Consider the following 27,381-nt stretch of genomic DNA (forward strand, 5'->3'; position numbering starts at 1 on the left):
AGATTTGGTTGCATATGGCGTGTTGTTTTTATGGAATACTTTACATATTTTTCAATAAAGTACTTGTCAAATATTTGGTGGAAATGGTAGGTGTAATGTAAGGTAGATTGAGTTTAAGTTATTGAATCTGGTTAGGGTGAACAAATTTTGGTATTACCTTTCAGTCTAACTTGTTATAAATAGTCTGAATGTCAACTCGTTAATTTAGCATGTAGGCTGGTGTGCTTCCTTGCTCCTGCTACCTTGCTGCTATCTTCCAGTAGTCTCAAAACTGACATATGAAAAATCCTCACGTCATCACTTTCCACGTCAAGTGCAAATTTCCTTGTAGCCTCATCACCTGGCAAGTAAAACCTGGCTACAAGTGAAAATTCTCCACGTTGGATCCAACCTAGTAAGCAAAACCACCTAATCCATGTGCCACATCAGCAAAGCGGTTTGCATTAAATTAGAAAGGTGAATAGTGATCCGGTTTTGGGAACCTAGGGGGTTAAGTAAACCAAATTAAAGGTTAGGGGGTTATTTGCTCCAGGGTCATACTTGAGGGGAGTAAAACGGACTTTTTCCTTACCCAATTTACAATATACTACTATGGATGAACCAAAAACTTATGGAGCAAACGGAATCCTTACACACGATCAAGGAACTGACTCTCTCATGCATCCATGACAAAGAAAAACTCATCAAAAGGCAAGCCTAGGACGTCTGACACTTGAACCAATGCATCCATGAGGGAATATTTTTGCTTTTACGGTTCATGCCTGTGTATATTAGCTACCACATCCCAAATGCTCAAGGCAGTTCTAATGCCCTGAACTCCCATAGTTGATTAGTCGTGTCTATCCTATTTAGGTCCAACATCTATAAAGCCATTCTTGTCCTCATCAACATACTTAATTTATATATCAATTATCAAAAGATTAAATCTTTACTACCTGGACAGACTATCATGAATCACAGTTCCTCAAAAATGCAAAGAGGATGTAGTGTTCAATGCCTGACTCTAGTTTCATAGTACTATTGTTTCTTGATTGAAAGAGGATGTGCAAGCTGCAAGGCAAGAAACCAATACAACAACATCAGAGCTTATCAAGATGAAGTAAACAACGCAATACTTTAATGGTACAATACATACTACTTGGTAAAAGTGAATTGAAAGTTAAAGAGAAGCTGCCAATAGCATCTAAATGGTCAGAGTGTTCAAACTCTATACTTGGCAAGAATAGTGAAGACAGCTTAGGCCAACAGACACTAATAAGCATGGTCATAGGCTCATAGCATGGTTGGATTGGAAAACTTTTAACTATGGAGTCGTGCACTCCACATATCCGAGAAAGCTAATTAAGTAGCATTCAGAAAGAGATGGCAATATACTGAACTGGGCGAGCAAACCCAATGCATTTGAATTGACTATTCATTGATGCAAATAGGAGGCATTGTCTAGACAAAGCTTTTTCAGAATTAGTAAATTGCTCATAACTTTATCTGTCATGCAAAATACATTTAAATCAATCATCATTATGTTAAAATATTATAAACATGCAGAAAACTTGTCCTTGTACATTGTTGAGTACTGTGAATATCTGAGTCTGATGACATATGTGTGGAGAAATATCCTTGTAAGAGCGGTCCTTTCTAACTACAGTGATGCCACACTGGCCGCATTAATAGTAACAGCGATTGGGGGTAATAACAGAGAGTCGTATCTATCCAGCCATCACTCCTTAGGCTTAGAGCAGGTACAATAGCAGGCTATAAGCCAGCTGCAAACATATTTTAAGGAGATAAATGAGGAGAAAGAAGTGCAGCGGGCTACAGATTTGTAGCCAGCTGTAGCACGGACTCCAAGACATAGTGTGTGTATGACAGGTGGGACCAGGTACTAATAGTGTAGTATATAACTATTGTATGAATGAGCTATTAGATTGGCTATAGATGAATTGGAGCTATTAGTTGGCTATACTATTGAACTTGCTCTTAGTTCGGCAGCATGGGTTCCCAACCCATGTCCCTCGTATTCCACGTGCACGCTTTTCAAACTATTGAACGGTGTATTTTTTGCAAAAAGTTTCTATACGAAAGTTGCTTAAAAAATCATATTGATCCATTTTTAGAAAAAAAACAACAAATACTTAATTAATCACGTGCTAATGGACTGCTCCGTTTTCCATGCACGGGAGAAATATTCCCAACTACCAGCAGCGAACACAGCCTTAGTGGGCTATAAGAAATCATCTATATTTTCGACAGCAAATAATATGCTATTTTGAGCTCATAGCTAGTAATTCGGTTTTAAAAGACAGATAGCTGAATATAATTACGGAAACTACAGATAGCAGAAGGCCTGGATGAGTAAAATACAAATAAAAAGCTATACCTCACCATAGAGAATCATGGTAGGGAAAGGGAAGAAAAAAATCCTGCAGACAAATATACACCCATATTAGCATACAACCCATAATTGAGCATACTAACCATTCAATGATCTACCAGATAAGAGCATTAAAAATGGCATGTAGATAGTAGAGTATCGAAGCAAATTAGATCTTCCTTCATAGAAATCGTCCATTTAACTGAAAGTCTAGTTCTATTAGTGCCAAACCTTAGTTGTCTACAAACTACATGAAGAATCAAGACCGACAACCGACAAGTGAGGCTCCTAATAATACATCCTCATTAACATATTTTTGTGGAATAGGACTGAAATGTCACCATCCTTCATGGTCAAGAAGCCCTTGAATATTTGAAAAAACAATGAGGTTCTTTGAGCTTGCTGTAAAAAAATGCACCAAATAAAATAAAGCAGGACTAACAGATGAACCAATTGCACAGCCATGAAGGAACATTATAGGACATGATATACACGCATTATCAATAATCACACTATTCAAATGCTCACCTGCAATTCCCTCTTCCGATCAACCACCAAGTCTGTATTTGGGCCATACAAATGAACAGTCACAGAAGACTTGTTGCCCTTGCCATCTTCTGCGGAGACCTTCAGCACTGCAAGCAGTAAATTACAGTTGTGGTTTCCACTAAGTTTGCGGTAAATTGGTAGTAGTTTCAGTGACAGAAGGTTATATAATTTTCTATAGAAAACAACATAAGATAAGATGATTTAGGCATAAAAAAAGCAAGAAAGAAATGGTAAAAGAGTTTCCTGATCTCACAAAACTTCATAAATGTTCAGAATTCAGAAATGCAATCAGGTTCTGGTAATAGCCATAATGTTATGTCTGCCGCTATCCAAATTGCTTTAAAATGTGCCTAAAAACAATTTTCCCTTGTTTGAGCAGCAGCCTGGCCTCTGTTTAAACCCACCACCCACCAGGTTAACTAAGAACCCTCCCACATGCTAAATTTGCACCATCATGCTACAGAAATGTAATGGTATAGCTCCCCTGTCCTCCTATGAAGACCATGCGTGTGATATACATATATTAGGCAAAGAGAGCACAAACACAAGAAATAACTTAAATCAATGCCATGCAAAGTTTTGCAACATGGACATTAAATAAGTGAAGGACTGAAGGCTCAGAATCAATCGTGATAACATATGATTTTTGCCTCATGGATAGTTCATGTGGTTGCAGACCAAATTGTTGTCGTGATTAACTACAAAATGCAAGTGCCAATAAAATTTGTTGAATTAGCCGATTGACAAACACTTAACAGAAGTATAACTCATAAACTGGGAGAAAGTATTTTACAGAAGTCGCTAAAGCATGCATAATCACAAAATTCTATAAAATAACAATAATCTAAAAATCAGATATTATATATCCGTCAAAAGGAATAAAAATGGCATGTAAACAACATATTAGCATAAGTCCATGCTGAAATTCAAAACCCATATTCACTGTTTTTAGAGCTTACCAGAAGACCAAAGCAAAGAAATTTAAGTGAGGGAAAAAAACAGCACAGGTGTCTCAGTTGTAGTTATCAGGATTCATAAAAAGCAGGGACCTATATGTTTTCTCCGCCTCCTCAAAGCGGCCAACTTTCAACAAAATGCAGGACATTTGTTCTTTGAATGATAGCTTGTCAACCCAGAAGAAAAAAAAATTATGTGCGCCCATCTGTCTGAGTAATATTTTCCTCTTTACATGATTGAAAAATATAAGACTTACAATTTTGCTCTCCTTCTTCTGCATCTCTTCAAGAGGTCTTCCAGCATTACGCATTCCTCGAACAATGAAATTTGTGGAACATCAATAGCTTTACATGACAAGTAAAGATGAAGCGATTATTCAAAATAACACAAATTTTTTTCACTTTCTAGTTTCCAGAGCATGAAAATAAAAGTGATGGCATAAAATCAGAACATAAGTAAAAAAAATCATTCAGAAAGTTAGATTGCTTGAAGAAGAGATAGCCAGCAGCAAGTTTTCAACTAATATGAGAAGAGAGTGAATATAAATCATCATTCAAGCACTTCATATTTACAGACAGCATTATGCAATACGCGGCACATAAGTTCTATCGTAACCTTATGCCCAGCATGTAACATATCATGACTTATGTCATCCTTGGAAAAATTGAAAGATGGGTGAAGGGCACCAGCATGCATCTAATGCACCAAAAGAAGCAACAAGAAAAACGGCACTTTTTTCGACATCTACAGCTGTATGTCCTTTTTAATTCGGAGAACCAAGAGAGCAGATTAGGCTGCAGTATTTACTATCTACTATATTGATTACACATACATACAACCAGATTTATCATTTGTGATTTGTTCCCAGATGCATATTTTTAACTCGTAGAAGTAATTAATCTATGTATAGAACACCACCTTATTTCTATTTCAGGAGGGATTATGACCCTATACACATAACTAAATATATGCAGTTTTAAAGAGAGAGTTGGCGCTAGGACCCGCAGTGGCTGGAGTCGTCTACGTCGTCCTGCGAGTACAACTCGATGATCTCCGACAGGTCGGCGGCGGCTGATTCATCGTCATCGTCGTAGCCCAACATCCCCTTGTTCCCGGCCGCCTGCAGCCACAGCAGCACGTCCAATGCGACCGCCACCGCACCGCTGCGGGCCCGCTGCCCGGCCGCCGCGAGGAGGCGCCGTGTCACGCCCAGAAATTTAGCCCTAAATTTCCAGACTATTTTGTATATTAAATCCCTATCCAGGACCAGCCAGGGTACACAAAACGACAAGTAATATACAGTTCCAAACGTAAATAAAGCGTAAAATACTTACAGAAGAGGCACTTAGCTCTCACACTAAAAGAGAACGACAGTAGCGGAAAAAGGCGATCCTAGCGGGGCTTCAGCTCCACTCCACAGGCAAAACTCAACTGGGGTCTGAGCATTGGTCTTCTAACTTCGTCTTCAGCTCAGAAGCACTACCGTACTCAGCAAGCCACACCAATGATGCAGACGTGCAAGGGGATACAAAAAGGGGTTTGAGGCTATTTGCATAAAGGCAGTTGTAAAATATTTTATTGAGCAAAACAGTAAAACAGTTGAGTAATTAAAGTAACATTAAATCTCCACTGATCAACGCTACACCACGTTGAACAGGCCCAACCAACCCACCTGAACTACAGTGCATTGGGTCAATTTATTAAGGTGGGACTAATCACGGTGAATCTGGTCGACCGCCCATAACCGTGGGCACGGCTATTCGAATAGTTTTACTCTGATCAGAGGTGTACAACTGTACCCACAAGACACAGCCCCACGACACGTTTTCGTGCGCCGACATGCCACCACGACATATCGGAAAGAGACTGTGACAGGACCCTTCGCATAACCCCCTCTAGCCAAGCACACCACACCTCAGGTTTCACCCCCGTCCCCAGCGGGCAACGGGCAGTCCCCTCTCGTGCCTAGGTGAATCCGGAAGCGACAGAGGCCGTCGCAGGGCCCGCCCCGCTCCATCACGCCCACCCTTGCCTGGATGCGTCAGCTAGAGGAAAGCTACATTACAAGCCCAGCCGTTGCCCACGCTGGCTTGTGGTAAGCATGATAAATTCTTCCAGGGTTTCCCGCGAACCGGTCCTTAATTGCCATGGGTGCGACTAGCAAAACCATGCACCCACAGCCCACCATTCAGTCGCATTTTAGTGGGATAATTACGACCATGAAGCATGGCCAGATGTCTCGAGCACGCAGCTCATTCTGATACTAAAAAGGTCTAATACTGTAATTATCCCATCAACTGAGCTAGTGGTAATTAAGCATGGCTAAGCATATAGTTCTAGCTAGGTCAAATAAGTAATATGAGTTAGTCGATTTATTGCTCCCGGTTGACAAAGGACAGATATCAAGTAAACATGGCACAAGCGAGCAGACAGGTAATACCCGGATTCCATGTAATTAGCAAAACATGCATATTTATTTGCAAACGGTAAAACATTTATAAATTGGGATCAACATGCTCAAGGGGAATGTGTGACTTGCCTCGCTTCTTCACTTTGATCTTCCGAACTCTTTTCCTCGCGACCGCGGACTTCCGAAACGACAGGAACTACACGCTGGCACGCAAAACGAGGAAAAACTCTAATAAAAACCAAGAAAACAGTACATCAAAAGTAAACAAACATGTAGAGCTCAATTTTAGATGAATTTTGCAAGTTGAATGGCTCAATTTGGAGTTCGAATGAATTAGATATGAATTTTAGAAGTTTTGAGCCATTTAAATGAATTTCTAAAATTATTCACGAATTATTGCGTAATTATTATTTATTTTCTCAAAGGAAAAGGATGTGCTGACGTCAGCAAAGGGCTGGCGCCGACAGGCGGGCCCCACTCGTCCGCGGCACAAGGGGCAGGCACACGGTGGACTCAATCCACCGTGGCCGAGGCGGCACCGTGGACCCGGACCACGGAAGTGGTCCACGGGACCGACGGCCTGGATCGGCCCAAAGCCGATCCAACGGTCACGGGCGGCGCGGTAGGGGCAAGGCACGGCCCAAAGCCGGCTGGCCGAACGACGGCGCGCGGCGGCGCGGCCACCGGCGGCGACGGCCGGTGACGGCACACGCGGGCGACGGCAGCGCACGCGAGAGAGCGGAGACGCGGCGCGGCAAGGGGAGCGGCAGCGCACGTGGGCGGCGGCGGCGCGCGCGGCCGGCGAAGAGGAGGGGGAGGAAGGAGGGGTTCTTACCGGGGTAGCGGCCGGAGCGGTGGGAGGCGACGACGACGGCGATGGCCCGGCGACGTTCCGCGAGCGGGAAACGGCAGTCGATGGTCGAAGGGACCTTGGGAAGGAAATGAAGAGGTTAGGAGAGGGTAGGGAGTTGCGGTGCGGCGGGAAACGCCGGCCGAAATGACGACGGAGCTCACCGGGAGGCATGGGGAGATGAGTCCGGCGACGACCGGCGAACACGGAGGGATTGCTGAGCCACGGACGATGGCTGCGGTACCGGGGAGGGCAACGACACAACACGGGGCGGACTGAAGAAGCGACGCGGCGCGACCGGAGGCAGAAATGGCGACGATGGCTTTGGTTGGTAATGGGGAGGGCGGCTCGGTAGTGGATTAGAGGAACGAGTCGATGGCCGGTGCTCGGCTTGGAGCGGCGAAGCCGACAGTGGCGGTGGCGCGGTTTGGCGGTGGCTAGCGTGGCGAGGAGAGGCGGCCGGAGTTCGGAGGCAAGCGGCGGAGAGAGGTTACACGGTGGGGAGGTGGTTCCGATGGCGTTTGGAGGGAACCGAGTGGAGGCCGGCGTGCTGCGCAGGACGGCGAAGCTGATGGCACACGCGGTGAGGCGCGGCGACGGCGGGAGCAGCGGCGGCGCGCGGCTGGAGATCGCCGGCGAGCGGCGGCGATGGGGATCGGCGTGGAGAGCTCGGTAGAGGGCGTGGGGACTCGGGAAAATGGGGAAAAAGGAAGAGGAGGCCACGGGGATTGATTTTATAGCTCAAGGGGGCGAGGAGAGGGCCGGGGAGCGGCGGATTTCGAGGGGGAAGTGGGGCGGCGTCGTGGGGGTGGTGGCGGCGGTTTTTCGCGGGACGGAGTGGGGGAGGGGAGCGGGGTCGTGGGCGGCGAGGTCCCACGGTCGGGCGGGAGCGGTGCAGGGTGGAGGAGGTGGGCGGGGAAAGCGGCGACGTGAGGCGGCTCGGGCGGCCATGGCGGTTGCCGGCCTGGGAGGCCGAAGGTTGGGGATGACAGGTGGGGTCCACGGGTCCCACCTGTCGGAGAGAGAGGGAGGGAGAGGCTGGCTGGGGAGACGGAACAGACTTGAGGGAGAGAGAGAGCCGAGCGGGCCGAGGGAGGAGGCCGGCCCGAGAGGGAGAGAAAGGGGGCGCGCGGGCCGCGGGAGAGAAGGAAGACTTGGGCCGAAAATGGCCCAAAGAGAGGAAGGGGGATTTTCTTTGTTTTCTTTTTTATTTTAATTGATTCAATGATCTTTGTGCTATTAAAATTATTTCTCGAGCTCCGAAAATTTGCGAGAAATTTCAGAGAGTATTTTAGGGCACAAAGAATATTACAAAATATTCTCGGCCAATGATTTTTAAAGGAAATTTTAAATTCCCTCATTATTTCACTTGATTAAATTGCTTTAACTTTTATTTAGTTTATAGAAAATGCATTATTAAATGATTTTTAATCCCGACCGAAAATCGGGGCGTCACACGCTGCACCAGCCCGGCCTCAAGCACGGCCGGATCGACATGGAACAAGCTCCTCTCTCGCTTCGTCGTCCCCACCACCACCCAAATCACATCCGTGGCCGTGGACACGGAGGCGGAGGAGCCGAGGCGCCGGTACCCGCCGCGGCGGGATGCGGAACGGACGAAGGTGTAGCAGCCGGCGGAGGATGGACGCGGCGACGGGGCTCCTCCTCCTCCTCGTCGTCGCGGTCGCCGGGCGCGGCGGCGTGGCTCCTGATGCTAGAATATGAGCCGTCAGCTCTTTGCGCCCCCTGTGGCGTGGTCGTCAGAGCTCCGACCCCGTCGCTGATGGAGGCTGCGCCCGCCTTCACCGCCGCTCGGCGGAGACGGCTGCGCTCGGCAACAGCGCGAGGCGGAGGCGGAGGAGCTCCGACACTGCGACGCGACAGCGGTGGAGGAGGAGGTGGAGGCGGAGGCGGAGGCGGAGGCAGCGGCGATGGCGTGATGGCGACGGGAGTCCTCGTCACATCCAGCGGCGAGAGGACACCAGCTTACGGGCTTCCTTCGACCACGGTGGTGGCGGACGGTGCCGGATCCGGTAGCTGATGAAGGGGGTCGTGGCGGGGGCCGGCGACCGACGGTGGTAGCGCGAGGTGGAGGCGAAGGCAGAGGCGGAGGAGGCGAAGGCGCGAAGCGACGGGGATGACGACGGCGGCGCGCGCGGCTCTCGGCAGCGGGGCGCGAAGCGACGGGGACGACGATGGCGGCGGAGGGAGACGGTGGTGGCGGCGCGCGCGGATCGCGGCGGCGGGGGCACGCCCCAGCGGCCGCCCAGGGCGCCGCCCTTTATAGTCTCTAATTTTTTTTTTTGGAGCGGGTTGTAGGTTGTTCCCGGTACTCTTTGGATGGAACACGCTGATCACCAGTTATAACTGTTCCAATACACGTTATAATGGCCTTTACAAGCGAGCCCTTGATGGGCCGAAATATTAGTTTAATTTCCAGGCCGATCCACAGAGATGGGCCGTCATTCCGGGCCTCCAATTTGTTGGATGAGAGTGAGCCGGGCCAGATCCTGGCCGTCTGCTCCTATCCGACGGCCTGGAGTAGCGGTTGCGGAGATTCCGGTGCTCGGTCGCCTCCGCTCTCCGCTCCGGCGGCGAAAACCCGGTGCCGGCCGCCGCACGCCGGCAGCCATGTTCTCTCCTACAAGGGCCGTACGCGTTCTGGAACCAAGGCTCCTCGGAGCGGAGGAAGCCGGATCTCCGCGGTCGGCGCAAGGCACGGCGCGGCAGCCATGGCTCCACAGCCTCCACCTGCAACTGTAAGCTTTACTTTACTTTTTTTTTGACCCTGCCAGTAGCTTAGAGCATTCTAGAGGTAAAGTTTTTCTTCTCTCTTTTTTGTTTTTTTTAATGGGTGGTGGTGGTGGTGGTGGTGGGTGTATGCGTGGATCGGTCTAGCAATATTGTATTCTTGTTGAAGCTTTAATCACAAGAAATTCGGCCATACAGTAGAGTTTTGGGTCGATTCCACAACGGACACCTTTTCCGGTAGAGAATGATAACCCTATTCATACACCGCGGTGATAACAACTGCTGTTAAGGGTGTTACCTTTTATTTTATTTATTTATTTCCTTTTTGAAAAGAAGATCCATATTAGTTCTTTAGTTGCAATTATGCGTGTTATACTTTAGCTTGCCTTTTCCCCCTCCATTCTTGATGCGAAGATGCGCGAACCTTTGCCACCTTCTCTAATAAAGTAATATGTGTGTCATACTGTCATTTTTTATATTGACGCTGTTTAGCTGAAAGATGAAACTACCTCGAAGTTTCATCGTGTTGCTGCTAAGGAGATGTTTCAGTGGAGGGGGATTCTGCTATTACTGGGTTTATGCAATGATTTATAATTCCGGCGAATGATCATTTCTCTTTTGCATAAACCCAACGAACATTCACTGTGATTGCAGCATAAACCCTGGGAACGTCCGCTGGGGCTTTGACATACATGACTTACAATGTACCTCATAGTTGATTCTGTGTTGCATTGGCTTTTACTGTTTTACATTTTGCAATTTTAACTGAAAAAATGCAATGCTATCAATTCTTTGGGTACATGAGTTGGTGTATATGTTCTGTTCATGAACAATTTGGGATATGAAGCACGAATTCAGACACATATGGATAATAGGACACCGCTTTAATGTTATTTTTTTAAAAAATGAAATTCTGGGAGCTTTGGACTTCATCAAAGGAGGTGCCGATCATAGGACTATAGCCTGTCTGCCTGTGCGGACAATATTTACATGTTTGTTCTTTACCTGTTGATCTATGCGTAAATTTTAAAATATAACATGATTATTTGAAATTCACAAGGCGTCACCTAGCATGATGGATGCAATCTTTTTTTTTTCTTCTAATTCTTCAACGAACCACATATTGTCCTCCCTCTTTATGTGCCCCTTACACCAACTTGTTATGTACTGTGTCTTTCCTCCTCCTGTAGATTCTAAATACTAGACCTTCTGCCGACTCTCCACTGCTCTCTCATCTCTTCCGTTTTGTCCATATTCCTTTAAACTCTGAGCTTGGAGCCATGGCTGAGCTACTCTCAGCTCTTCTACCTGCCCTTCTGAAGAAAGCTGGCGAGTCTCTCTCCACAGAGTTTAGTTTCATTGGGGGTATTGAACACCGGCGTTCAGAGCTGTATACCTTGCTGCTTGCCATCAACCAAGTGATCTATGGTGCCGAGGAGCAGGCATCCAAGAAGCCTGCTGTGAAGTCCTGGATCACCAAGCTGAAGCTGGCTGCCTGTGATGCTGATGATGCCCTCGATGAGCTGCACTACGAGGCGCTTCGCAGCGAGGCACTCCGTCGTGGGCATAAAATCAACAGTGGCGTAAGGGCTTTCTTCTCTTCTCATTATAATCCTTTACTGTTCAAGTATAGGATAGGAAAGAAACTCCAGCAGATAGTTGAACAGATTGATCAGCTTGTTTCGCAAATGAATCAATTTGGGTTCCTAAATTGCCCCATGCCAGAGGATGAGAGGATGCAGACCTATTCCTACGTCGACGAGCAGGAAGTTATTGGAAGGGACAAAGAAAGAGATGAAATCATCCATATGCTTCTAAGTGCCAAGAGTGACAAATTGCTAATACTTCCTATTGTTGGGATAGGAGGATTGGGCAAGACAACTCTTGCACAGCTGGTCTTCAATGACGTGAAAGTGAAAGCACATTTTCAAAAGCATATGTGGGTTTGTGTCTCAGAGAACTTCAGTGTTCCTGATATTGTCAAGGGGATAATTGACACTGCAATTGGGAATGATTGTGGACTGAAGAGTGATAACCTGGAATTGCTACAACAACGTCTCCGGGAAGAACTGAGCCAAAAGAGGTACCTCCTTGTACTAGATGATGTTTGGAATGAAGATGAACAAAAATGGGAGGCTCTAAGAACATTGCTTTGTTCCTGTAAAATGGGAAGTGCGGTGGTTGTCACTACCCGAAATTCGAATGTTGCGTCAGTCATGGGGACAGTTCCTCCATTGGCTCTAGAACAACTTAGCCAAGAAGATTCCTGGACTCTATTCTGTGAAAGAGCGTTCCGTACAGGTGTGGCCAAGTCTTGTGAGTTTGTCGAGATTGGTACAAAAATTGTTCAAAAATGTTCTGGAGTCCCATTAGCAATAAATAGTATGGGAGGCCTGCTGAGTAGAAAACATAGTGTAAGGGATTGGCTGGCGATCCTTCAAAACAATACTTGGGAGGAAAATAACATACTGACAGTCCTATCATTGAGCTACAAACATCTACCTTCTTTTATGAAACAGTGCTTTGCTTTTTGTGCTGTATTCCCAAAGGACTACGAGATTGATAAGGATGATCTAATACATCTGTGGATATCAAATGGATTCATTCCATCTAAAGAGACCTCGGACATAGAAGAAACTGGGAACAAGGTTTTTCTGGAGCTTCTTTGGAGATCATTTTTCCAAAATGCGAAGCAAACTCGGTCCCGCAAGGAAGAGTACATATATGGGTACAAAGATGTAACTACATGCAAAATTCATGATCTTATGCATGATCTTGCAGTTTCTATAAGCGGGGATGAGTGCTATACTTTGCAAAATCTTGTTGAAATAAATAAAATGCCGAAGAATGTCCATCATCTAGTTTTCCCACATCCACACAAGATTGGTTTCGTGATGCAGCGTTGTCCAATTATCCGAAGTCTATTTAGTTTACATAAGAATCATATGAATTCTATGAAGGACGTCAGATTCATGGTGTCCCCTTGTAGAGCGCTTGGGCTTCATATCTGTGACAATGAAAGATTCTCAGTTGAACCAGCATATATGAAGCACTTGCGGTATCTTGATTTATCCTCTAGCGACATAAAAACACTCCCTGAAGCGGTCAGTGCACTGTACAATTTACAAATACTAATGCTCAATAGATGCAGGGGCCTGACTCACCTGCCTGACGGCATGAAATTTATGATCAGCCTTCGCCATGTGTACCTTGATGGTTGTTCTAGTCTACAAAGGATGCCGCCGGGTCTAGGGCAGCTCAGCAGTTTACGAACATTGACAATGTATATGGTTGGCAATGAATCTGATTGTAGACTTCATGAACTCAAGGACTTAGAACTTGGGGGCAAGCTACAAATACATAATTTGCTGAAGGTAACAAATCCGTTACAAGCAAAAGAAGCCAACCTTGAGAATAAGAAAAATCTGCAGCAACTAGCACTTTGTTGGGACTCACGAAATTTCACCTGTTCACATTGTCATTCTGCAGATGAATATTTGCAATTATGCCGTCCTGAAGAAGTGCTGGATGCTCTTAAGCCTCCCAACGGATTAAAAGTTCTAAAGCTAAGGCAATATATGGGCTCCAACTTTCCAATGTGGATGGAAGATGGTGTGACACTGCAAAATATTGTTAAACTCAGTTTGAGAGGCTCTGTAATGTGTGTCAAACTCCCACCAGTGTGGCAGCTTCCCTTTCTTGAAGTTCTCCGTCTCAAACGAATGGAGAGGTTGAAATACTTGTGTTACAGGTACCCCACTGATGAAGAATATGGCAACCAATTAGTGGTATTTCAAAAATTAAAATTATTGTCACTAGAATGGATGGAATCCTTAGAGAACTGGCATGAATATGACACTCAACAAGTGACATCAGTTACTTTTCCAAAGCTGGACGCCATGGAAATTATAGACTGCCCAAAACTGACAGCACTGCCTAATGTTCCGATTCTTAAGTCTTTAAGTTTGACAGGAAACAAAGTACTGCTGGGGTTAGTGTCAGGTATTAGTAATCTATCATATCTGTATCTCGGTGCAAGTCAAGGGAGTTCACGGAGGGTAAGAACACTATACTATATCTATAATGGAGAACGTGAAGGAAGCACTGATACAAAGGATGAGCATATTTTGCCCGATCACTTGTTGTCATGGGGTTCACTCACTAAACTACACCTACAAGGATTCAATACACCAGCACCAGAAAATGTGAAGAGTATAAGTGGTCACATGATGTCTGTGCAAGACTTAGTCCTGTCTTCTTGTGATTGCTTCATCCAACATGAAGGATTACAGTCACCACTATGGTTCTGGATATCATTTGGATGCCTACAACAATTAGAAATCTGGTACTGTGATAGCCTCACCTTTTGGCCAGAGGAGGAGTTCCGAAGCTTGACTTCTTTAGAAAAACTCTTCATTGTAGATTGCAAAAACTTCACGGGTGTACCACCTGACCGACTGTCAGCAAGGCCCTCTACAGATGGAGGCCCATGTAATTTGGAATACTTACAGATTGATCGCTGCCCCAACTTAGTGGTATTCCCTACAAACTTCATCTGCCTACGGATCCTTGTGATAACTGACAGTAATGTACTTGAGGGCCTGCCTGGAGGATTTGGTTGCCAGGGCACTCTAACAACTCTCGTAATTTTGGGTTGCCCAAGTTTTAGCTCCCTGCCTGCCAGCATTCGGTGTCTTTCAAATCTGAAAAGCCTAGAACTGACAAGTAATAACAGCTTAACCTCCTTGCCTGAAGGGATGCAGAATCTAACTGCTCTCAAAACACTACATTTTATTAAATGTCCTGGTATAACCGCTTTACCAGAAGGTCTCCAGCAAAGACTGCATGGCCTCCAAACGTTCACCGTTGAAGATTGCCCTGCTCTGGCGAGGAGATGCAGACGTGGGGGAGATTATTGGGAGAAAGTCAAGGACATTCCTGATTTACGAGTGACAAGTGAGCCGCGCCCTGTCTGGCAAGATGCAGCCAGAACCATCATTCCCAAATGCATGAACGCTTGGCAAAGAAGAGCATCAAGTTCTGGGCAGCCAGACAATTAATTTATACTACAAAGGTGCACACTGTTGTCCCTCGTTCTCTCTTTCTTACCCTTGCCTTGCTCTGTTCGATTAAGCAAGTTTGAGTCTTACTTACCTGGGAGCTACGAAACCATTTGTTGCTGCTTTTATCAAGTCAGACATTGTTTAATCGAATGAATTGCATCACTCTGTTTGGAGGAACTTTGGCATCATTCCTCTCATGTTCAGAAATTTTGCAGGTATCTACGCTGAAACATTGTTGGCAACAGGCTCCTTCATGCAGAATGTGTCTTAAAGTGAATGAAATGCATTGCATTTCTCTGCTCGCAACGTATATATGAACCTGCTGGGATCAAGGCCTCTTTGTAACAGTGTACAAACTGTGATATACTGATATTGATTGGAGTTCCACTGCTCAACACTGATTGTGTTATTTCGAGGAATTCCCTCTTTCTAAATATACTGTGATATACCGATATTGATCGGAGTTGCTAAATACTCCCTCCATATTTTAATGTATGACGCCGTTGACTTTTTGACAAACGTTTAGCCTTTCGTCTTATTCAAAAAATTTATGTAATTATAATTTATTTTATTGTGACTTGAGTTATCATCAAATGTTCTTTAAGCATGACATAAGTATTTTTATATTTGCATAAAATTTTTGAATAAGACGAGTGGTCAAACGTTGGTTAAAAAGTCAACGGCGTCATACATTAAAATATGGAGGGAGTATATTTCTACCTCTGACCCAAAGGATATGGGGTTCTGTGTAGCATCTGATAAACAATAGGTGGTGCATACTTCTTTCCACCAAGTGAACCAAACAAAGGTGTGCTCCCTGATACATTTTTTTATAATTTCCCCCAATATATTTCCCTAGAGTTATCGTAATTTTGTTTATATGCATCCATTTTCAGCATATTCAGGTATGCCAGTGTTTGTGGATTCATCCTGCTTCTGAATCTTGTGCTGTTTCTTAGATCTGGAGACCTGGAGTTCTGAAGACTTACCATGAATCTTTCGCTGGGGACCTGGAGCTGGAGCCGTGCAAGGCCGAGTTCGTGAGGGGGCTACGCTATGATTCGCTGCTTCTCGCAGGCCATGACCGACGCCGTGGTGCGCAACGCCCACGTGAATGCTACGGCCGGGGTCTTTACTATAGTGGAATTTTACAGTTCTTGAGAAAGTACCTTGAGGTACCTAAATTTTACACTAAAATTTTTGGTGCCTTGAGGTACTTAGTACCTAGAGATATCAAATTTTACACTAGAAATATGGTACATCTAGGTATCTTATGAAGGATAGTAAAATTACCCATAATACCATGTAAGCCATCCGAGGGCGAGGACGATGCAGACAGCGTGGGAGATGAGGCTAAGCTGCTAGAGAAATCATGGCGCATGCAGAAGGGGCTTCATGTGGGCATGCTGCAGGGTCACTAGCCTCAGTGAGGGATTTAGTCCTTTTCTTGGTGTGCGGTGATAGTATTAAGTATTCAATCTTTAACTTGTTTTGTTCAATCAGGGCATGATTCTCCATGGTTTAGATTGAAGGGGATGGAGTATGGCGTCGGATTTTAGAGATTGATCGCCTGATGCACTACTGCACGAGCAGTGGTGAGAATTTATTTGTTGCTGTACTCCCTTTCTTATTGTGTTGTGTGTGGACTAACGATCCACAATCTCCGCCTGGTTTCCCCCAATTAGGGCATGGTTTTACACGAGCTACTTTGTTTTATTTGAACGGGAACCAATATTGTTTGAATATGCTTTATTTTAAAGAGAGAAGAATGTGCGTTACAGATCATTGAATCACAATATATTTCTTACGAATAATCAATAATATTGGTATAAATTTCCCAGCGTTTGATAATAATTTGATTGCAGTTGGCCTGGGCATAGCTAGACGTGAAGCAGCATTACGGCTGCGATTCCGGAGAACATGCCCTCACGGAAAAAACATGGAAAGGCACAGGAATGTTGGCTGGGGCTGTTTGCCATGCTCACGTAAGTTATTCACTGAGTTCTTTTCTTTCATGCATTTTTCAAACAAAATTAATGAGTTTAGCCAAAAAATTAAGTACCTTTTTTTCTATCCAATCTGTTTGATTGATGTTGCCCTTCCTATTCGGATAGCCACTGATGCAAATATTATTTTTCTCTCTTGGTGTAGTGTTCAATGTACAATAACCCACGAAACATAGATGATAAACAACATTAAATGAATTAGGGTGTTGTTGGAGAAATAATACTGATATATGTAGCTATTCTGTGGCTGTGTACATCCACTTGGATGTAGAGGCCAGGTTATTTAATCCATTATCTAAGAAAAATGTAGCTATACATTTTATCAGCAGCAAATGATTCAATTTAATTTATATATTTCCCTCTCTTATTTTGACTCAGTATCTCCAAGTAGACCTCATTTTCATGGTAGGAAACCTTGCCATTGGTGAGCTGATTTGGAAGGCAACAGCTCCAGCTAGAGTAAAGTTCGTGTGGTTGGCTGTTAAAGGCCGGTGCTTAACGGCAGACATTCTGCTGAAGAGAGGGATGGCCTCATGAACCAGTCTACTCACTGTGTCAGTCTGATTTTGATGATTGCAATCATCTCTTCACTGCGTGCGCCTACACAAACAGAGTATGGACCTTACTGCAGGACTGGATTAATGTGGATTTCCACCCGCCCAAGTCACCATGGTCTTCCACTGGCCGAATGGTGGCAACAAGCGCGACGTTTGTTTTTCGGGTGAGCTACGGGTATGCGTTTGATTCGAGGATGAAGATGGAAGAGCATATAGTCCTTTATGACAACGACCCTAAGTAGAGTTCTTCTCATGGCCAAATCCTTTATAAAGAAAAATTTACGATATACTAATTCTATGACTATGTAGGCAAGATATCACAAGTAAGTCTATGAGATGAAACAAGATTTTTCTTGGCCTTAGGAACATAAAGAACACTTTTTCACTGTAAATCTCAACTAGGGATCTGAACAACAGAATTACCATGTGACTAATCTCCATACATGCACCACTCGCTATATGAATTTGATCATTGCCATGATATTTGCCACGAACTATTAGCTTCTCAAGCTCTCCGGTGACATGATTTGTAGCGCCGGTGTCAAGATACCAATTGAAATCAATGCCGTAGAATGCAGCAGAACCTGCAAACCTTTCATCTATGGAACATAGTCTTCATCGAAACGGTACTAGCAATCTTTTACCGTGTGTCCCCTTTTGTAGCAAAGTTGACACTTGGGCCTGTTGTCGACACCTCCTATGTTTCTTCGACCACCGCTAGGGCTGCCTCTTCCTCGACTTCAGTTTCCACCATTGTTTGGAGCACCTTGTCATTGATGGGTAAGTCTGATGCGCGAGTGTTCGCGGTGACCGGGGCGAGCGAACTAGAAAAACCATCGTGCACTTTGATGAAAAGCCTGATTGCCTTCCTGTTTTCTTTGTTGATGTAGGCCAGCCCACGATCTTTTTTTTAGACTGGTCACCGGGGGGCGAAATGCCCACATGAATATATAACTTCCAACGATCTTATACAGGGCAGGTTTCACCTGCATAAATGTGGGCGCTGCCGCCGGCACTGCCATCGGGGGCAGCATCGCCGGCGGCGGCGAGGCTGCGCGCGCGTAGGAGGAGCGGGGCCTCGGCGACGGTCGCCTCCCGGGTCGCCCTGCAGAGAGCGACACGGGAGTCTCTCTCTCCACCAGGCCAGCCCACGATCATTTCCCCTATTCATGTTACTTGCAAGTCCAAGTCACATGAAGTTTTTTTTTTCTTCGAAGGCCCAGTGTAACGATTTTTAGCATAAAGAGTTATCCGTTTCTATTTTCCCTTTAAATTTCTGAGAAGTGGTGGGTAGGGGTGAGAAAATATTATACATAGAAACTTTATACGAATACAACTTTATACATAGAAAGCCTACGCATAGAAAACTTTATACGTAGAAACATTCAATGTATATACACATGGACTTTACACACATAAAAATTATATATAGATATTTTATACACATAAACTTTATACATATATACTTTATACAGATAAAATCTATGCATAGAAACTAAAATTCATTAGGTAATAGAAAGTTTTTACAAATGAGTTTTAAAACAAATTTGCATTCCACATAAGCACAAAATATTCGGATGGGCCATGAGCCCGTGAGGCCCATGTAGTTGGATCAGCGTGCCGCAACAAATTTCCGAGTCACGTGTCCGAAGCTCCCAGCCACGTGTTTTCCCATTCGCGGGATGAGCAACACGCGAACGTTCACGTATTAACGTTCTCGGTCATTGATTGTTGCCGCCGCCACCTCTGACGCCTTGTTGCTGACCCTGGACACAGCTTGCGCTATTAGCCGAGGCCAGGATTCTCCATTCTCCACTCTGGCAAAGTGCTAGCCTCTGCTTGAAGCTTTACTCCCTCCGTTTCACAATGTAAAACTTTCTAACGTTGTTCATATTCATATAGATGCTAATGAATTTAGGCATATATACGTGTATAGATTCATTTATATATATATATATATATATGAATGTGGGCAATGCTAGAAAATCTGACGATATGAAACGGAGGGAGTATCAACTAAGCAAAGGCCTCACTGACGGTCACCTGATCTGGTCGCCCAACAATGGACGAGATTACCGGCACATATTCTTCATCAAGACCAGCAATGATATAGCTGATCAGATCATCATCATCAATGGGTTTGCCGATGATTGCAAGTTCATTAGCCAAAGGCCGCACCTTCCCAACAAACGTCGTGATGTTCATGTCGCCCTTCTGCAGCGTGGTGAGGGAGAGTCGCGTGTTGATTGTTCGTGCCCGAGTCATGGACCCGAACATCTCTTGGATCATACTCCATGCCGAGGCTGTTGTGCTACATGTTGCCACTTGAACAAGTAGATCTTTAGTCATGGAGGAAAGCAAATATGAAAGCACCTGTTGATTTGTCGAAATCCATTCATCACAATCTGGTTTGTTGATGATAATTTCCTTTTCGCCCTCCTTTTCTCGAAGAATGACAACTGGAGCTTGATCTGCTCCTATGAGAACCTTCCAACCGAGCACCCCGAACAATCACAAGAATACGCGCCTTCCATATGGCATGATCCGAGTTTGCAATTTCGGTTGCACCGGAATTTCGATGGTTGCCAAAAAATTGAAAATTTCGTGATTTCCGGGTTTTTCTGACCAAAATTATTTGAATTTTTAACATATTGTGACTGAATTTGAACAAATTTTGACCAAATTTACAAATATTTGACAAGAAACCAAAAATTCCGGGGAGATTTGTGCTTGCCGGTGGAAGCCGAAATTTCGAACCAAAATTTCAAACCATGGGCGTGATTCGATTTTCCTAGCTTTTCCGAAAAGAAAGCAGTGATTGCTGGCATGATTCTTCGAGAAACTTCGGGAAAATGCTTGTAATCGGCCGTTCGACTGACACGGAAAAATTGGATACCACATCGATGCCTTCCACACTGTCTACATGCTAACTCTAGAAAGATTCGAATCCGTCAACTGATATGGCAAGTTTCACGGGTGCTTCTATCTGTAATCAACTAACTGCTAACTCAATTATCGTAGCTATTCATTCCAACCATGCATATGCATGTGTCAATCTTTAAAATATTTTTTCTCCTAAACTACTTATCAATCTAAAATCCGATTACACCATTGTATTTATTGGAATTAAATCGTTATAACAAGATATCACATGTTTATATTCCGATTAAAGAAAAATATAAGTTTCAAACTATTAATACTTCATGTTTCATACGCTATGTCGATATGTTTCAGCGCCTGTTTTTACTGTGTTTCACAAAATTCTCGAAAATAATTGCCACTACCCTCCATCAATGCTTGCATGCATGCATTTTAGCGGTCTTTAAAATGATTTTTCTTCTAAACTACTTATCCAATCTATGATTCGATCATACCGTTGTATTCGTTGTAATTACATCTTTACAACAAGATATCACACGATTATATTTTGATGAAAGAAAAATATATGTTTAAATCTATTAACTCTCGTTGTTTCATAAGTGATAGCAACATGTTTCAACGTGTATCTTCACTGTGTTTCATAAAATTTTTAATGTTTCAATTGCTGTTTTTTTTTGTTTCACCATATATAAATTAATGTTTCACATGTTGATCAGCTGCAACATTTTGACCGTTCGATATTTTTTGAGATATCGGATGTCCGATTGGTAGTATTCTCCCAAACTTTGCCATGGCTTTGCTTGGTGATGGAGGTAGATCGGTTTGCTCTGATACCATATCAGGGAATAATAGGGGGAAGCGCTGAACCCTGATAGGGGCCGCACCTTTGTTGATATAGGCAGGAAAAGCCTTTGCCGTGGCGCATTACAGAGGGAACGGATCACTCTCAACAACCTGAGATCAATCCGTATTATAGATATAAGATCAAATGGTTAAATGTGATAATATAAACCTTATCTCCAATAACTAACTTATCTAACACGGACTGCGCGTGCTCAATATTGTCTCCGCTTTGGTTGCCTCCACCCAATCCCCCTCACACTCTGCCGGCGGCCAAAACCCGGTGTTGGCCGGTGTGGCGGAAGCTGCTCTCCCATAAGACAGCCGGATGCGGGCGCAAGAAACTTCACGGAGCAGAGGAATTTGTCTCGATCCGGCACAGCTATACAGTCGAAGAGATATCGGGCTTGTTTCGTTTGATGCCAATTTTTATCCTACTAAAATTTTGGTAACTTAAACAGCGACACATGCATGTTTGGTTTGATACCAAATTTTGGCTACTATAGTTCAAATTCAATGCTAGAAAATTTGGTAGTGCCAAAACTTTCCACCAAGATTTTGGTAGAGTAAAAATTGACTTTAAATCAAATAAGCCCGTCTTCAGCAGCAGCCATCGGAAGGCACGGCTAGCTCCACCTCCGAAGGTAAGCTCGTAGATTCCCAGCCCGTGAACAGAAATAGCCACTAATAATTTTGATAGGCACTAAAATAAGCAAATAATAGAAGCTTAGTTGGTGTTCTGAATTATAGCCACCTGCGGCGATACAAAGATAAATTCAAAGTCTTGGACGATTTATATAATGCACGACATGACAGCCTAGTAGGGCATTATAATGCACAAATTGGCACTCTTGCATATATTTTTTTTCCATTTTTTCTATGGACGTCCTTAGGAGAGGAAACTTGCTGGAATTGTTTGTTTAGGTGAAACCATACATGCTGCTGTTGGTTTGGTTTAATTCGGTTGCTGCAGTGGGCGGATGTTTATCTTCTCCTTCTGATCTGGTGCTAGGCTGATGCCTGCTGTGATACCTCAGCTGACATATGGGGCTTACACTGAGCATCTTTAGCAACTTGCCAGCTTACACTGAGCAGTTGACCACTTGTTGTTTGATTGTATGATGTGATTATTTGAAATTTGAAGCGCGTCAACTAACATGATGTATCTAATGCACCCATTGTCTTAAACAACCCACCCACTTTTTTCTAATGGAACAAACAGCTCACTTGCTTCTTCTCATTCCATTATCAGTCTCCTTCAACTCCAACTCATCTTTGTGCCTTGGATGGTTTTTTCCAAAGACTTAACTCAACCAGCTACACCATACGCTCATTCCTCAACCCACCATTAATTGTCCTCCAATCCTTTCTGTTCTGCCAATACTCCATTGATCTCTGAGCTTTGAGCCATGGCGGAGTTACTATCGGCTCTTTTGCCTGCCCTCCTGAAGAAAGCAGGTGAGTCTCTCGGCACAGAGTTTAGTTTCATCGGGGGTATTGAACGACGGCGTTCGGAGCTGTATACCTTGCTGCTTGCCGTCAACCAAGTGATCAATGATGCCGAGGATCAGGCATCCAAGAAGCCTGCTGTGAAGTCTTGGATCGCAAAGCTGAAGCTGGCTGCCTGTGATGCTGATGACGCCCTTGATGAGCTGCACTACGAGGAGCTCCGCTGCGAAGCGCTCCGTCGTGGGCATAAAATCAATACTGGCGTAAGGGCTTTCTTCTCTTCTCATTATAATCCTTTACTGTTCAAGTATAGGATAGGAAAGAGACTCCAGCAGATAGTCGAGCGGATTGATCAGCTTGTTTCGCAAATGAATCGATTTGGGTTCCTAAATTGCTCCATGCCAGTGGATGAGAGGATGCAAACCTATTCCTACGTCGACGAGCAGGAAGTTATTGGAAGGGACAAAGAAAGAGATGAAATTGTCCATATGCTTCTAAGTGCCGAGACCGACGAATTGCTAATACTTCCTATTGTTGGGATAGGAGGACTGGGAAAGACAACTCTTGCACAGCTGGTCTTCAATGACGTAAAAGTGAAAGCACATTTTCAAAAGCATATGTGGGTTTGTGTGTCAGAGAACTTCAGTGTTCCTGTTATTGTCAAGGGGATAATTGACACCGCAATTGGGAATGATTGTGGACTGAAGTTTGATAACCTGGAATTGCTACAGCAACGTCTTCGGGAAGAACTGGGCCAAAAGAGGTACCTTCTTGTACTAGATGATGTTTGGAATGAAGATAAACAGAAATGGGGAGCTCTTAGAACATTGCTTGGTTCTTGTGGAATGGGAAGTGCGGTGGTTGTGACTACCCGAAACGTGAAAGTTGCATCAATCATGGAGTCAATTAGTCCATTGTGCCTAGAGAACCTTAACCCAGAAGATTCTTGGATTGTATTCAGCAGAAGAGCTTTTGGCACAGGTGTGGTTGAGACTCCAGAGCTCGTTGAGGTTGGTAAAAGAATTGTTGAGAAATGTTGCGGGCTTCCGTTAGCCATAAAGAGTATGGGAGCCTTGATGAGTACAAAACAGGAGACACGAGATTGGCTATCCATCCTTGAAAGCAACACTTGGGATGAAGAAAGCCAGATACTGCCAGCGCTGTCTTTGGGCTACAAAAATTTGCCTTCTCATATGAAACAATGTTTTGCTTTTTGTGCAGTATTCCCGAAGGACTACGAGATTGATAAGGACGATCTAATACATCTTTGGGTATCGAATGGATTTATTCCATCCAAGAAGATGTCAGATATTGAAGAGAATGGGAATCATGTTTTCTGGGAGCTTGTTTGGAGGTCATTTTTCCAAAATGTTAAGCAAATTGGATCAATTTTCCAACGTAAAGTGTACAGGTATGGGCAAAGTGATGTAACTACATTCAAAATTCATGATCTTATGCATGATCTTGCAGTTCATATAAGCGGTGATGAGTGTTTAGCTTTGGAAAATCTGGCTAAAATTAAGAAAATACCCAAAAATGTCCATCATATGGCTTTTGAGGGTCAACAAAAGATTGGTTTCTTGATGCAGCATTGTCGAGTTATCCGCAGTGTATTTGCCTTAGATAAGAATGACATGCATATTGCCCAGGACATTAAATTCAATGAGTCTCCTTTGAGAGTAGTTGGGCTTCATATTTTCGGCATCGAAAAATTTCCTGTTGAACCAGCATTTATGAAGCACTTAAGATATCTTGATTTGTCTGGTAGCTACATAAATACACTACCTGAAGCAGCTAGCGCACTTTATAATTTACAAGTGTTGATACTCAATAGATGCAGGAGGCTGACCCACCTACCAGATGGCATGAAATTTATGATTAGCCTTCGCCATGTGTACCTTGATGACTGTGCTCGACTAACAAGCATGCCAGCTGGTCTAGGACAGCTCATTAATTTACGGACATTGACAAAGTTCGTACCTGGTAATGAATCTGGCTATAGGATTAACGAACTGAATGACTTAAAACTTGGGGGCAAGCTTCAGATATTTAATTTGATTAAAGTAACAAATCCCATAGAAGCAAAAGAAGCCAACCTTGAGTGTAAGACAAATTTGCAGCAGTTAGCACTTTGCTGGGGCACATCAAAATCTGCGGAGTTACAAGCTGAAGATTTGCATTTATATCGTCATGAAGAAGTACTTGACGCTCTTAAGCCTCCCAACGGATTGACCGTTCTAAAGCTGAGGCAGTATATGGGCACTACGTTTCCCATATGGATGGAAAATGGAATCACATTGCGCAACATTGTTAAGCTCAAAGTAACGGACTCCATAAATTGTATGAAACTTCCATCAGTGTGGAAGCTTCCCTTTCTCGAGGTTCTCCGACTAAAAGACATGAAGAAGTTGAAATACTTGTGTAACGGGTTCTGCTCTGATAAAGAATGTGATCATCAATTAGTGGCATTCCCAAAATTAAAACTCTTGTCACTAGAACGAATGGAATCCTTAGAGAACTGGCAGGAATATGATGTTGAACAGGTAACACCGGCTAATTTTCCCGTGCTAGATGCAATGGAAATCATTGATTGTCCAAAATTGACAGCTATGCCTAATGCTCCGGTTCTCAAGTCGTTAAGTGTGATAGGAAACAAAATATTGATTGGCTTATCGTCAAGTGTTAGTAATCTGTCGTATCTATATCTTGGTGCAAGTCAAGGGAGTTTAGAGAGGAAAAAAACACTAATCTATCACTATAAAGAAAACCTGGAAGGAACCACAGATTCAAAGGATCATGTTTTGGCCCATCACTTTTCATCATGGGGCTCACTCACTAAATTACACCTACAGGGATTCAGTGCTCTAGCACCAGAAGATATACAAAATATAAGTGGTCACGTGATGTCTGTGCAGAACTTAGATCTAATTTCCTGTGACTGCTTCATCCAATATGATACATTGCAGTCACCACTGTGGTTCTGGAAATCATTTGCGTGCCTGCAGCACTTAACAATCGAGTACTGTAACAGCCTCACCTTTTGGCCAGGGGAGGAGTTCCAAAGCTTGACTTCATTAAAACGACTCGACATTAGATATTGCAACAACTTCACGGGTATGCCACCTGCCCAAGTCTCAGTGAAGTCCTTTGAAGATGAGGGCATGCATAATTTGGAACGGATAGAAATCGAATTCTGCTACAACTTAGTGGCTTTCCCTACAAGCTTATCGTATCTGAGGATATGCAGCTGCAATGTACTTGAGGACCTACCTGAAGGACTGGGTTGCCTGGGCGCTCTAAGAAGTCTGTCAATTGATTATAACCCAAGACTGAAGTCCCTGCCTCCCAGCATTCAACGTCTATCAAATCTGACCAGGCTCTACCTGGGAACTAATGACAGCCTAACAACATTACCCGAAGGGATGCATAATCTGACAGCTCTCAATGATCTGGCTATTTGGAACTGCCCTAGTTTAAAGGCTTTACCGGAAGGTCTCCAGCAGAGGCTGCACAGCCTGGAAAAGCTCTTTATTAGACAATGCCCTACGCTGGTGAGAAGATGCAAACGTGGAGGAGACTACTGGAGCAAAGTTAAGGATATTCCAGATTTACGTGTGACAGGGGACTAGGGGAGCAGCATTCTGCTTGGGGAGATGCAGCCAGAGCCGTATATGGCTGAATATTGTCAAAATTCAGCCAGAGAATTTAACGATATTGATGATGAATCTCACAAAATTCATATTGAGAATTTAACGATCTATTGATATGGCTGAATATATATATTGATTGGTTAAAGAAAATATATACATTGGTTAGTCTTTTCAAGGAAAATCTATGTAGCATGAATTTAACAGGTTCCTAGAATATTAGTCGGCGTGAATATCTAAATACTAAATCAGTTGTAGTCCATGCTAGCTAGTTTGTATATTCTTTGGAATTGAAACATACTTTGTTGTTATAAAGAAGTCACATCATCGCTTAGCTTTAACACCATTTGATGTTGCTTTAACAGTTTAGATTTGCACAATATTTTTCTAGCCTGCATGAGCCCTTTTTTAGGCTGTTGGATTAGCCATTTCTTATGGATATATGTTACAATTTGGCAACAACATTGTACCCACCAACATCCTGCAGTAATGTGCCGGATGTCATCTAGTTTTAAAATAGAAGTGCCTTTTATCAAGAGTCAACAATCAAACATTATTTATCACCCAAATTTTCCCTCCTATACGATTCTCTCCTTTTAATTGAACAATTTTGCTGTTTTGATCTGCTTAGGCATAAATTTGGTATATGATGAAAATTTCTGGTAGACTAATAAATTTTGCAGATGATGAGTTTTTGGCTGGATGGTTCTATTTATGTTTTTTCACACATGTTATTAACATTACATATGCTTATAAAGCTAAAGTTTGTATAAATTTTATGAAAAATTATGTATTAATTGCCAGTTTTATGTGTATTCATATGCAAATGAACTTCCAAAGTTTATAGTTACAGAATTAGTAATTCTGTAGTTCAAAATAAATGCAGAACAATGAATATTTTACCTATAGTTATACCTCATATATATGAACTTTTTTATCTAACATGATCCGTTAAAATTTGGGCATATCAAGTTCTTTGTTTGCATTTTTTAAATATCAACAGCTGTGTTAGACCCCCGCAAAAAAAAAAAAACAGTTGTGTTAGACATTT

General features: G+C 43.6%; 2 protein-coding genes, 1 long non-coding RNA gene and 1 pseudogene across 5 annotated transcripts; 3 read left to right on the top strand and 1 right to left on the bottom strand.

Annotated features, from left to right (window-relative positions):
• The first annotated feature begins 8,554 nt into the window (after nucleotides 1-8,554).
• Nucleotides 8,555-15,423, top strand: LOC107277738 (putative disease resistance protein RGA4). 3 transcript variants are annotated; one of them, XR_010741637.1, is made up of 4 exons: nucleotides 8,555-9,896; nucleotides 11,079-13,262; nucleotides 13,378-14,962; nucleotides 15,167-15,423. XR_010741637.1 is itself a non-coding variant. In XM_066310962.1 (3 exons), exons 1-2 carry the CDS (start codon nucleotides 9,525-9,527, stop codon nucleotides 14,946-14,948), a joined length of 4,242 nt encoding a protein of 1,413 aa, XP_066167059.1. In that variant the 5' UTR covers nucleotides 8,555-9,524; the 3' UTR covers nucleotides 14,949-14,962; nucleotides 15,167-15,423. The 3 variants fall into 3 exon arrangements, 2 of the variants coding, with proteins under 2 accessions (XP_066167059.1, XP_066167060.1); XM_066310962.1 differs by having other exon boundaries at nucleotides 11,079-14,962; XM_066310963.1 differs by lacking the exons at nucleotides 13,378-14,962; nucleotides 15,167-15,423 and having other exon boundaries at nucleotides 11,079-11,471; nucleotides 11,614-12,745.
• A 153-nt stretch (nucleotides 15,424-15,576) lies between these two features.
• Nucleotides 15,577-18,011, top strand: LOC136356712 (uncharacterized). Its single transcript, XR_010741638.1, has 6 exons — nucleotides 15,577-15,759; nucleotides 15,848-16,126; nucleotides 16,218-16,377; nucleotides 16,455-16,546; nucleotides 16,817-16,936; nucleotides 17,336-18,011. It is a non-coding gene; the product is annotated as an uncharacterized lncRNA (long non-coding RNA).
• Nucleotides 18,012-19,524: 1,513 nt separating this feature from the next.
• Nucleotides 19,525-19,653, bottom strand: LOC112939155 (small nucleolar RNA Z247; annotated as a pseudogene).
• Nucleotides 19,654-22,518: 2,865 nt separating this feature from the next.
• LOC107275590 (putative disease resistance protein RGA3) lies at nucleotides 22,519-26,431 on the top strand. Its single transcript, XM_066310450.1, has one exon. The coding sequence runs from the start codon at nucleotides 22,644-22,646 to the stop codon at nucleotides 26,310-26,312; it is 3,669 nt and encodes a 1,222-aa protein (XP_066166547.1). The 5' UTR covers nucleotides 22,519-22,643; the 3' UTR covers nucleotides 26,313-26,431.
• Nucleotides 26,432-27,381: the final 950 nt, after the last annotated feature.

This window comes from Oryza sativa, chromosome 5 (assembly GCF_034140825.1).
Source record: "Oryza sativa Japonica Group chromosome 5, ASM3414082v1".
Taxonomy (NCBI): domain Eukaryota; kingdom Viridiplantae; phylum Streptophyta; class Magnoliopsida; order Poales; family Poaceae; genus Oryza; species Oryza sativa.

Bases quoted from the DNA above. Each gene is read 5' to 3' on its own strand.
- LOC107275590 (XM_066310450.1), top strand. From the start codon at position 22,644: ATGGCGGAGTTACTATCGGCTCTTTTGCCTGCCCTCCTGAAGAAAGCA.
- LOC107277738 (XM_066310962.1), top strand. From the start codon at position 9,525: ATGGCCTTTACAAGCGAGCCCTTGATGGGCCGAAATATTAGTTTAATT. The intron at 9,897-11,078 runs GTAAGCTTTACT...CTCCTCCTGTAG, and splicing joins CACAGCCTCCACCTGCAACT to ATTCTAAATACTAGACCTTC.